General features: G+C 36.4%; 1 protein-coding gene across 2 annotated transcripts in view; it reads right to left on the bottom strand.

The window, feature by feature from the left end:
* The window catches only part of SCN3A (sodium voltage-gated channel alpha subunit 3), a 115,552-nt gene that overhangs the window by 80,840 nt on the left and 21,176 nt on the right, over positions 1-13,536 (bottom strand). For both annotated transcript variants that reach the window (XM_043894722.1, XM_043894723.1), the window contains exon 3: positions 5,122-5,435. In XM_043894722.1, coding sequence (XP_043750657.1) covers positions 5,122-5,385 — 264 coding nt within the window. In that variant the 5' untranslated portion in view covers positions 5,386-5,435. The remainder of the gene's footprint in view (positions 1-5,121; positions 5,436-13,536) is intronic.

Raw genomic sequence — 13,536 nt, 5'->3', positions numbered from 1 at the left:
CATGTTGCCTTTTTGTATTCAAGACCATAGACCTAACCAACTATTTTCTATGAACTGTAATCTATAGATTGGAAAAATGCTATGATGAGGGCAAATAAGCTGTTCTTTACTAGCACTGAGATTATTCACAAGGGAGAGTGGGCACTGGGATGCCTGCTCTTGAAACATAGATGCATTAAAGGATTTTTTGAATTCATAGGATTAAATCATTTATTATTATAGTCAAGCAATCTGGGTCTGTTTAGACATTCAGTGACAGAAGTGACATGTAAAGTTTACCACAGTTTAAGGTGCATATACTCATTTTTTAAAAAACAATATCCCTGAAAAAGCCAAATGTAACAATTGAGAGGATTTTATTTTGAAAAATCTCGAAGATCAGAGTGAACAGAAATGAACTGTTTCTTTAAACGTGGACACCTTGCCTCTTCCCATAAGATTAGCCTTTGCAGTACTAATGGGATTAAAAATGACATGCCGAGGGCATCTTCAGTGAATTTACTGATTCTGGAATAAAGCAGACCTTAAGAACACAATCCCAGTTTATTTCTGGAGAACAACCCCTAACAGAAAGAAAACCTTGAGTTCTGAGAAGTGAAGAACAAAAGGTTGTTGTCCTGTATGGGGAACAAATGTCAAGATAGGCATTTGAAATTTGGGGCTCTTTTGTTGAGAGATATATCGAAACTGAAAATTATTTGAGAGAATGACTGATAGAGAAGAGATCAATAGTGCCAATTCCAAAATCTGTTCTCTAAGAAGTGATAAGTAATGATGTGACTTGGGAAAATAGTACTATATATTGCTACTAAGGTAATGAATGTTATATGTGGAAGTATGTTAAACTGGATATTATCTACTCTGGAATGGTGCTTGCTTCTTTTTTCCAGGTAAATGCCCATTTTACAGGTTCACTAAAATTTTTACTACTTAAGGCAAGAATAAGTTCTCTGAGTAGAACCATATCTATCAGAGAATTCAAAATTATATAACTAATTTTTAAAAACATTTTCTTTCATTATATAATAAACACAGTATATGGTTTTGCTTAGTGATTAAGAGCTCTGGAGTCTGACTGCCTAGGTTCACATCCTAATTCATCACTTATGGAGTGTAACTTTGGACAAGTTACTTAACCTCCCTGTGCTTCACTTCCCCGTCTATAAAATGAGGTAAATCTAGTACCTGCCTTGTCTTTCATTGAATATTACATAAATTATACGAGTTATAGCCCTCAAACAATACCTGACGAAGTATGAGCATAGCAAGTTTTAGCTGTTACTACAATCACTGTCACTATTCTCAAGTTTTATCTGGTCAATTTGAATGCCATTAAAATACATTGTGATTTTGCTTATGTGACTCAATTAGGTATGTAAAATTGTAACATTAATTGATGGAACCAAAGTTTCATAATGCTTTATAATTTTAAAACGCCTTTCACCTGCATTATTCCATATAATTAACAAGCTCTATATCATATTTTAAATTCCAGAGCTTCTCCATTAGCTTCTTACATCAGCTCCTTCTGTCCCAAGAGCTATTTTCTTCAATAGCCCCTCAGTCTTCATCCTTATAGACTCTTCATAACGGAAAGCAGGGCAGACAACAGTATACATACACTCTAGATGTCTCTTAAGATGAATCATGGCCATTATGAATAAATATGGGTTCTACTCTTGTTGTCAGACAGGGAGGCAATAAAAACTGACTTTGTTAGCAGATAGAGAGCAATTCTGTTTCCTAGCGGCAGACTCACATTAACCAAGCTTGAAAGCCTGATATAAAATTAAAATGCCAATCTATTTATATACAACCAGATAGATCACTGTCACACGGGTTGGAATAATTGCTGTAGCATAGCCAGCACATTCTTTCCTTTAAGCAGATCAATGGGAAGATGAATTATAATAAGATACTCTTTGTTGAGCATGGAGTCCAAATAAACTGAATTAATTAATATGGATGTTTGATGACGTCTCGATTAGGTAGCACAGTGTAGGCCCTCACCAATGAAGTGACTTTCTGAGAGGAAAGTACTTTCAGGACTACTACTAACTGAAAATCTGTCTCCCTGAGAAAATATAATATTTTTCTTCATTATTCTCTTTTGCCCATCCTTAATTTTACCAATTCCCTATCTTAAGGATACTTCCTTTCTTTAAGTAGCAAATACTTTTAATCATGTTAGAGTATAAGTCACACCGCCATCTCTTGAAGGCATCTTTGCAAATACATAGTTTGAATCAATAATTTCCAGAGGAGAATTTTCTTCTAGTTTCTTGGGGAATATCTCACTTTCATCATCATGTGTAATAGTACAGTTACTAAATTTCAAAATTGTCTTTACCAATTCTATAGTAAAGTACTGGAATAAATTACTTTTAGAACTATATGAATATATATTATATGCCACCTTTCATGAAGCTAGTTTAAAAGGAAACAGAAAGGACCTGTTTATTTTAATTGGCTGTGTAACGTTAAATAATGCATTTTAATGCTGACTACTCCCAGTGGGCCCATGTACCAGCAGCAGTAGTCTCACTCACAAGCTTGCTAGAAATGCTGGCTCCATGGCCGCACCCCATATCTATGGAATCATAATCTGTATTTTAACATTATCCTCTATATGTACATAGTTTCAGAAGCACTCCTTCAGAGCCATAGGGCTAGTTCCAGGTCTGAATGGTTGTCAGTTCCTTTAGCCATCATTGATCTTATAAGTTGTACGCTGCTTAAAGAATAGTTTCTTTAGCCATTCCTTTTAAAAGGGCTGACTTTGACTAATAAAAGTGCTCAATTTTTCCTTTAATCTGTAAGCCAATAACTCTTAGTGATATTAATGTTTCTTTAGTTTCTACATGGGCCAGTTTTTGTGTCTGTGAATGTGAAATACAAATCATGGTTGTAAGCTGCCAAAATAGCTAATTAGAGAGCACAGGATCTATCATCTATTTTTTTTTTTAATTTTTTTATTAGTTGGAGGCTAATTACTTCACAACATTTCAGTGGGTTTTGTCATACATTGGTATGAATCAGCCATAGATTTACACTTATTCCCCATCCCGATCCCCCCTCCCACCTCCCTCTCCACCCGATTCCTCTGGGTCTTCCCAGTGTACCAGGCCCGAGCACTTGTCTCATGCATCCCACCTGGGCTGGTGATCTGTTTCACCATAGATAGTATACATGCTGTTCTTTTGAAACATCCCACCCTCACCTTCTCCCACAGAGTTCAAAAGTGTGTTCTGTATTTCTGTGTCTCTTTTTCTGTTTTGCATATAGGGTTATCGTTACCATCTTTCTAAATTCCATATATATGTGTTAGTATGCTATAATGTTCTTTATCTTTCTGGCTTACTTCACTCTGTATAAGGGGCTCCAGTTTCATCCATCTCATTAGGACTGGTTCAAATGAATTCTTTTTGACGGCTGAGTAATATTCCATGGTGTATATGTACCACAGCTTCCTTATCCATTCATCTGCTGATGGGCATCTAGGTTGCTTCCATGTCCTGGCTATTATAAACAGTGCTGCGATGAACATTGGGGTGCACGTGTCTCTTTCAGATCTGGTTTCCTCAGTGTGTATGCCCAGAAGTGGTATTGCTGGGTCATATGGCAGTTCTATTTCCAGTTTTTTAAGGAATCTCCACACTGTTTTCCATAGTGGCTGTACTAGTTTGCATTCCCACCAACAGTGTAAGAGGGTTCCCTTTTCTCCACACCTCTCCAGCATTTATTGCTTGTAGACTTTTGGATAGCAGCCATCCTGACTGGTGTGTAATGGTACCTCATTGTGGTTTTGATTTGCATTTCTCTAATAATGAGTGATGTTGAGCACCTTTTCATGTGTTTGTTAGCCATCTGTATGTCTTCTTTGGAGAAATGTCTGTTTAGTTCTCTGGCCCATTTTTTGATTGGGTCATTTATTTTTCTGGAATTGAGCTTCAGGAAAAGACAACCTCTTTAACAAGTGGTGCTGGGAAAACTGGTCAACCACTTGTAAAAGAATGAAACTAGAACACTTTCTAACACCATACACAAAAATAAACTCAAAATGGATTAAAGATCTAAATGTCAGACCAGAAACTATAAAACTCCTCGAGGAGAACATAGGCAAAACACTCTCCGACATAAATCACAGCAAGATCCTCTATGACCCACCTCCCAGAATATTGGAAATAAAAGCAAAACTAAACAAATGGGATCTAATGAAACTTAAAAGCTTTTGCACTACAAAGGAAACTATAAGTAAGGTGAAAAGACAGCCGTCAGATTGGGAGAAAATAATAGCAAATGAAGAAACAGACAAAGGATTAATCTCAAAAACATCATCTATTTTTTATACTTCCTATAAAATACTGCACAGTTGGTTTAACATCAAAAACTAGCTGATTCTGACAGACTTATATGGTTATTATAGTATTAGAAAGACATAGTCATAATTGGTGATTTAAATCATATATAGATGGAAAAACTTGAGTTTCTGTTTTTTTGTCTTCTGTTCTTGATATTTTTTTCTCAGAGTGGTGTTTTAACAATATGTAGGTGTTCTGGAATCTAACGTGTCACAGATTAAGTTTAAGAGAAACCCCCAATCAGGTTACTGGACCCAAAAAATGTATCTTTGGGTGAACATTTTTTCTGTCTTCCTATAGGAGGATGCTAAATAAAAGATTATTTATTACCCCCTACAATACAAATCTATCATGAAGAAACCTCAAGTCAAAGAACTAAAAAATAAGGATATGTACCCTGTAACTCTTATTTCACATAGCTTGTAACTCTTATTTCACATAGCTATTATTCTGTTGTCTACTACGTGTTTAAATATGTCACCAATAACATGTTTTGCTTTGTCGGTGTCAATTTTAATTTTGTCAATATCAGTGACTATGAAATTGTAGAAATGGTTCATCTCTGTATCACTTCACTTTGGCCAGATCTTGACTTCATTTATGTTTCTGCTGATTATATGGTACTTAAAAATAAGCGGAAATAAGTATTATAAAATCTTAAACAGTAGAAAACTTATGGTGCAGTGTATCCATGAGCCCCAGAAAAGTATATTAAAGTTCCAAGGTAAAGACTTATGGGAAGGATAAAATCAACACTCACTTTCTTGTTGATATAGTAGGGGTCCAAGTCCTCCAGCGGCTCTGACACCATCCCTGGAGGGATGTCTCCGTAAATGAATGGAAGATTCTTTCCAGCCTCCAAGTCACTGTTTGGCTTTGGTTCGTTCTCTTCATCATTGTCTTGTTCTCTCTTGGGTTTCTTGGCTTTCTCTTCTGCAGCACGTTGTTCGATAGCAGCAAGAGATTCTCTAGTAAAAAGGCGGAAGCTTTCAGGTCCTGGGGGTACCAACAGTGCCTGTGCCATCTTTTCATCCTGCACATTTAATTACGTTTAGCTTCTTGCATAAGAATAGCCTGCAATTAAAAAAAAATGCATGAGGGTTAGGAAAGCAAGAGGATGAGAGAGATTAAGAAAATCAATCAAGGTGTTAATATTTCTTGTATTAATTATTTTAATATAAACACTAAGTAGTGCTTTTCATGCTGCACTACAAATTTTAACTTAGAAATATCATCCAATCTAATTTTCAATAAGACAACTTTATATGTCTATCAAATGTCTGTTCTGATACCTTTACACCAAAGCAGAGTAAACATTTGGTAAAGATTAGTGCCAAGAATGCTTGTTGATAAAATTACTTAGGGACCCATTATTTCTCTCCCTCCTCCTTTTATCATATCTTACTAACACTCCAAAGAAAAATATCCTGGTGACAATACAGTGGTATACCACCAACTCATAAAATCTCAGGGTAGGAAAAGAATTTTGTGTAACCCAACCGCTGTTCTAATTACCAGCATCATTGAACATTGGTTCTAAGGCAAGATCTGACTGTCAGCATCGACAGAGAAGTCAAAGCTGTTTCCTTTTAGCTTTTCAGTTAGTTTCCTCCTGAGGTATCTTCTGAAGCAGTGCAGAATGTATTTACTTTTCCTGTCTGCTCCTCTTTAAGTATTCCAGGACAGTTTTCATCTTCTTCCTGAATCGTTCATTTGATGTAGGGTAGTAAAGGTAATGGACTGTGGAGCCAGATTCCTTCTGTTCTAAACCCTGGCTCCGTCACTGTTGAGCGGCATGACTTTACAAATGTAACCCCTCAGTGCTCCAGTCTTCATCTATAAAATGGGGATAATATGAGAACTGATCCCCCAGGTTAGTAAGGGATTAATAAATTAATTTGCATTAAATATTTAGACTAGTTTCCAGAATTAGCAAGCACTGTGTTAGTGTCAGTGATCGTAATCTAATTATCTTTAGTTCCTTCAACCCTTTCCTCTGGTGTGGTTTCAAGCATCTTTGCAATTCAAGCCACTGTCCTTTAAATAAGGTCCTAACTTGCTGGAACTCCAGCTGACTGTGGAGCTTCAGGAAGGGACTGGGATGTGCAGAGTACAGGGACGCATTCACACACGCCTACCCCATGGCTGGAAGAGGAATGGAGGACAGACAGACACGTGGAGTGGACCTGCTCAATTTCCCAGGGGAGGGAAGAAATTCTATCTGCTGGAAATGTGACAGAACTGTCAGAAATACAGGAAATTAGCTACATAAAATTTGAAACATGAGTTGGCAGTTATTTTATTTTGCCTTGTGCCAAGAATCTCATTTTAAAAATCCATATAGAAAACAGAAACAATAACAATGAAATGCAAAGAGTACATCAGTCATCTTGTAGAATGATCTACAACCATGGCATCAGAATAATCATGGAAGTCAGCTGTGACATTTCCCTCTCCCCAGATACCCACCTTCCTCTGCCCCCACACTTATTCCAGTCACCATAGTAGTTTATCCCTAAATGGCATTCTAATTCTTGGCAGTTCATTGCATGGAGATAGTGAGTTTCCAGAGAAGGAGAAATTTTAGATCTTATAGTAACATAAGAAAAATGATACAGAATACTGTGTGTTTTTTGTGTATATCTGAATTACTGGTTCCCAGGTCTGTCCCAGTGACAAAAAATATTTTAATACCTATGTATTTCCATTGAATTCATATTCATAGTCTGATACCATCATTATGTTTCCTGCTATTATGAAGGTATATTCCAGATAAGTTATAAATTATCAGACTTGTCAAAAAACTGTGCCATATCCCCTACTAGTTCTGAAAAAAGAACTTCTCATTTGTTATGGGACAAGGCTCTTTCTTATGCTCCATCAAGTGGTATATGGATCAGAAGGTTTGGGAACAGTTATTCTGTTTTACTTAAAAATCAATCAACTATCTATTTTGTGCCCTCTAAATTCATGGTAGATGGCACAAAGTAGAGTTAATGGTTTCAGCCATTTTATGTTAAATTCAACGGCGACATAGTCATTTCAACTCTAGGCAGCTGTGGAATAATCACAGCTTTTGTACTTTTCAGTGGGGAAGGAGTCTGCCTTTAACTGAAAACCTTAAATAACCAGGGATGTGTAATCCACCTGTCTCTTATCACCTGTCCTGAATTGAATGAATAAGGGTTCTTCCCAAGTGCTAAATGAAAATGACAAAGCATGAGAAAAATATCTTTAAAAATTTCTGTGGAACTTGGCTGCTCTCTTAAGGGACAAGAAAGGTTACTTTTGTAGTTAAACATTTACTTGAACTGATTTTGGTTTCTTTATTGACATTGGAATGAAAACCTTGCAGCAGTTGGTTTCAGAGATCTAGATTAGTAATGAGCCTGTGAGTACTGGGTTTGTGGTATTGAGTTTGTCATTTAATCTTCCTCAACCTCTTTAAAGAACCTGCCTGCCAATGCAGGAGACATAAGAGACGCGGGTTTGATCCCTGTGTTGGGAAGCTCCCCTGGAGTAGGAAATGGTAACCCACTCCAGTATTCTTTCCTGGAGAATTTCATGGACAGAGGAGCCTGCTAGGGCCCCCAGTCCATGGGGTTGCAAAGAGTTGGACACAACTGAGCACATACAAGCAAGCAACCTCATTGTCATCGAAACACCTTATCATATATGTGGCAACACTTTTCCATAAAGAAATAACTAATTTTACTCATTTAATTGGAGTCTCCTGGCTCCTAAGTTTTAAAATGAAATGATTTTAAACATATCTAATGTAGAAATCTTCCAGTAATCTTTATAAATGACTTCGATTTCTCTGAGATGACACAAAACAAGGTACCATCACAAAATCATGAACATTTATTTTAAAAAATAAATAATTCTTTACCTTCGTTCACTTATCAGGGGCCAGAATAAAGACCTCGAGTCTTGACCAAAAGGAAGTAAAGATGTCTTTTGAAATTGCCATGCTGGTGTTTCTAAATCCTGAGAAGACAGTCCAATTCTAGACTCTCAGCTTTTTGTCTGCTAGGAGACCTAGGGTTTGCTCAGTATTTGGATAGGCCGAGACATTAAAGATTATAGTGAACAGAGTTTCTTGGGGCTTCATGTACAGTGTTGCTGTTTAGAAACCTCTCATAGTTCTCTAGTTGTTCTATTTTAATTTTTTTCTATTCTTTCTTGTTCTTTGTGAGCTTATTATACTGAGCTCTTACATAATTTTATATTCCTATTAGGACAGACTTTAAAAAATTAATTCCTGCTGATGCCTTGGTGTGGAATATATATTATTAATGAATATATGTGCATTATAATTTATTAAAACACATCAAATTTAACATACCAAATTTTCTTCAGAACTGTCCTTGCAAGGACAAAAAAGCAGAAAAAATCTGAGGAGATGATCTCTTTGATTAAAAACTCAAGTGTCTATGTTTGTTAATGTGTGTCAATAAAACAAATGCATCCTTCTGTTAATCAAGAAAGACTGTGGTTCAAAATATCTTATTACAGGGATGGATGACAGAATTTCAAACCTGGAAGGAAACTTAGGGTCATTTATTTAGGAAATATTTATTGAGGGACCACTCTGTATCAACACTGTGTCTCTGCCCTTAAGGAACTGACTGTCCATTGGGAGAGACAGATTTTTATACTAATAATTATAATCTTATATAACTGGTTATTATCTGAGCTGCATTAAAGGGAGCAGTTTATTCTACCCAGGGAAGGGCATGGTTAAGACAAGTCTTCCTAAGGAAGTGATATTAGGGTAAGTTTTGTAGACTGGTTGGAATTTGACCAGCTAGTTGTAGTGGTGGTGGTAGATGGGGGAAGGTTGGGAAGAAGCCATATCAGTAGAGACCTATTAGGCAGGCAGGGGGAAGCACGTATATGGACCCAGAAATAACAGAGCATGGATTGTTTGGGAAGGACTATAAGAAGTTCATTATGGGTGGAAGTCAACCTGCCTAAAAGGGAGTGGAAAAATGAAGGAATGGGATTTAGGCAGGATACAGATCACCAAAGGCCTCATTCAGCATGCTAAGGACGGCTGTAGGTGGGACATGCCTGATCACTTTAAGACTGGAAAGATGGTGGCAGTATGAAGGGTGGACAGATAGGGAGCGATCCTAGAGCCATGGTTTTTAAACATTTTGGTCTCAGGATCCCTTAATGCTCTTAAAATTATAGATGACTTCAAAGAGCTTTCGTTTAAGAAGAGACTTACCTATCCATATTTACTGTACTAAAAATCAGAATAGAAAATTTTAAAATGTCTTGATTAACTTTAATATATTTATATATCAAACAGATTTTTAACGAAAACAACTTAATATACCAATCATGTTTCAAAATGAAAAGAACTGAGTGAGAAGAATGAACTTGTTTTACATTTGGGCAAATCTCTTTACTGTCTGACTTAATGGAGTATAGCTAGATTCCCCTATCTGTTTAAGAATTCAGTCTGTTGAGATATGTTGTTTTGATTAAAGTACAAGAAGAAAATCCCCTCACAAATATGTAGCTGGAAAATAGGGAGTATTTCAATTTCTTTATGAAGCAATTGTGAATATTCTTCTTTGATAAACATTAAAACTCTACAAATGGTAGTTTCTTAAATTAGTTTCAGTGTGGAATCTGAAACTGTCTGTCAGTGAACTTTTGATTGATCTTGCCCTTTGGATGGATTTTGTACCATCATGCATAGATCATTTGGAAAATATCAGCATATTGCTATGCAGATTTTCCAAATTTTAACAAATTTTATTATGTTGCATTCAAAAATAGCATTTGTTAATATCACCATTGATCTCTAGAGAAGATCATAATGTATTGGGAGACTGTCAAGCTCCCAGTTCAGTTCAGTTCAGTCGCTCAGTCGTGTTTGACTCTTTGCGACCCCATGAACTGCAGCACGCCAGGCCTCCCTGTCCATAACCAACTCCCAGAGTCTACTCAAACTCATGTCCATCGAGTCGGTGATGCCATCCAACCATCTCATCCTCTGTCGTCCTGTTCTCTTTCCCAGCTTCAGGGTCTTTTCAGATAAGTCAGTTCTCCCAGCTTCAGGTAAAAGTTTTCCAGAATTTCAATTTCCCCTTGAAAGCTCCAATTTTAACATCGACAACAAATGCTATCATTTGCTTTCCCTGAAATGACAGGTTTTTCCTTTATTCATTTTTGAGAAAATATCTGCCAAATACCCGAGTCTGAATAACCATAGCTTGTCAGTTCTTTCTTTCAAGTGGAAATGGTGTTCCATGAAAAAGCACTGTGCATTCGGCTCCTGACTGACGCAGTCACACAACTCTTTTCCTTGAGACAGCTGTAGCGCTCAGTCCACAGTGGAAATGCTTTCTGTATTCTTTCCCTATCATCATACAGAATATTAAAAATATGTGTTCTTTAGGGTCAAGATTTAATAAAACTAATAATTTTTACTGCTTCATCAAAGATGTTCTTATGTGAACTGGCATTTTTTTTTTTCTTACCAAAAATGGTGGTGAAGAAAACAAGGACTCTTCCTGTGATTTGGTGCCACTGCCTTGATTCCTGCTTAGGCGTTAGCAGTTCTGCTTCCCTGACTTTAGCACTATAGGTGCAAATGTCAGAGCAGTGAAAAAAGGCAAATGACAATTTGGTATTTTTTTAAGAAAATAGTTTAGACCTCACAGACACTCTGCAGTGGACTCAGGAACACTCCCGTGTCTGAAAACCACCCTTTGAGAACAGCCTCCCTAAAAGGAAGCAGATGGACACCAGTGGTTTAAAGCAAAGGGCAAGAGAATTTTATTGTAGCTTTACTACTTAAGGGTGTGGACTTGGCGGTCAGGACGGCATTCAAGCCCTGGGTCCACTATGTTCTAGCAATGTGATAAAAAAAAATTTTTTTTTAATTTCTCATACTCTCCAGGTTCCCTATGAAGATAATGATAGCAATGAGAACACATACTTCATAGAGTTGATGTTAACCTTTAAATGAGAAAATGCACTGAAAGGTGAGCAGCTGCCTGGAAGATAGAAGGTCTTCAATAAGTTAGACAGAAAACAAACCGTGGCTGGAGGTTTGTCCTGAAGGCACAATTAGGAAGAGAAAACCAATGAGATTTTATGATGATTTGATACAAAGGGTAAAGAAGAGTTACAAGGTTAAGTTCATCTTCAGATTTCTGGTTTAGGCCTCAAGTTTAACCCCACCAAGAAGTAGAGGTTTGTAGGAATAAATTCTGCTTGAGTTTTATTTACTTTGAGATGCCTGTGAGACAACTGGGTGTATATGTATCTGAGACTCAAGAAAGCTGTCTGGGCTGGGTAAATGTTGATTAAGGAGTCACCAGTTAAAGCTGAAGAATACACAGTACATTATTTAGGAAAAAAATTGGAAACATGAAGAGGCAGGACTCGCGAATACCATTTTTTAAGGAGAGGGAACACAGAGGTATTAGTGAAATTAGAACAGTTATTTAGATGCCAAAAGAGGAATTTCTAAGAAGCTAATTAAAAGGCATTCATTGGATTTGACAAAAAGTCCAGCTCCCTGCCTTTAAAATAAATGAGGGACAGGCACAGAGAAGGAAAGTAATCTTCACTGAAGTGCCTGTCTATTGACAAACACAGATTGTTGCCCTAAGGTGACACATTTTCCATACATTCTGTTCTTGACTGATTTTTCCTAGTATTGTTGACATTTTTTTATCTTGAATCTTACTATTGTGTGATTTTATATTAAAGATCTAAGCTGTATATAAATCCAGAAAAATAGATTCATGTAACCCAGTTCAATTTTCCAGGTTCACATATCTGTATGCTGTGATACTAACATAAGCTGCTGAAAATATGTAAAACCAACAAATACAAAATTAATAATTGTTAATTAATCAGAATCTGAGAAAAATGGCACAGTAAATATTTGGGATATGCTGTAGCACTACTGCAGCAGAAACAAAAGTATTTTTTCCATTAGTCATTTAGCCCGTGAATTCTCATCTTGCCTAATTTTCCAGAACAGAAGACAGTTTGGTGAATTGTATTGGTCTATAGCCTGTTAGTATCAATAGTCTCTCTCTGTAGGGATTTTTATAATTATGTTACAGACAAAATCAATTAGTTCTGGTCTATTCCCATGGAGACTGAATTATGTCAGAGGCTGTAAATTTGCCATCTTCAAGGAAGGAAAGTTGTTCTGTGTCATACAACTTGAGAGATCAGGGAAGAAAAAAACATCTGAATATATTTTCATGTTCTTGATGACAAGAGAGAGAGTTGTCAGGGAAAGACTGGTTTCATTACTGAGAATCGGATGCTGTCTGTGTTTTCTTGGTATCAACAAAAGAAATAGGAAGGGAATAATCTAAAAGATAGAATGGACCAATTAACTATTTTCCTACTAAAGAAATTATTATTTTTTCCAAAGGAATTTTCATTTAGGGCTTGTGATTGTCTAACATTTGCATGTATCCTCAGGTGGCATGTATGACCAAGAGTATATTTTATCAAAGGCATAATCACAGCATTCAGCACATGATAATAATAACCACTGGGCACTCGCCAGGCTGAATAAAATATTATTGTCTGTGTTTTAAAAGTTTTGAAATTATTGCTTTGTTGATGTGCATACCTAACCAAGTGACTTTGAGGATAAAATAATAATAATAGATAAAACTCAATTGAATGATCACTATGTCTCAGATACTCTGTCATGTAATTTATGTACACGAACTTATTTAATTGTTATTTTAACCCTATGAGGGTATTACTATTACTATTTCCCCCATTTTATAGATCGGAAAACCTAGGTGTAGGTAGGTTGGATAACTTGTCCAAGTTACAAAAGTAATAAGGAGTCAGGATTTAAATACAGATAGTTTGGGATTAAGCCTGGGCCCCAAGCCTGCAAAATGAGAATTTTAGTTCATGTCTTCAGAATTGGAATTAAGATGAGTCAGCTACCTTATTAGGAGGTTATTATGTGTAGAGGTTGTTATGTATGTATTATGTTAGGAGTAGGGTGGTACCACCTAAGAAGCACGGCAACAGAGTCCTCAACTTTGCTTTAAAATACAAAACAAACAGGAATGAATTAATAAACATAAAACCCACATCTAATAGATACCTGTTCATGTGTATGTTAAATATTTTGGAGCTATTTTTTTTTTTTTTGGAGCTA

This window comes from Cervus elaphus, chromosome 33, assembly GCF_910594005.1.
Source record: "Cervus elaphus chromosome 33, mCerEla1.1, whole genome shotgun sequence".
NCBI lineage: Eukaryota > Metazoa > Chordata > Mammalia > Artiodactyla > Cervidae > Cervus > Cervus elaphus.
Note: the sequence above shows the minus strand (reverse complement) of the source record. Positions and strands in the feature narration are given on the sequence as shown.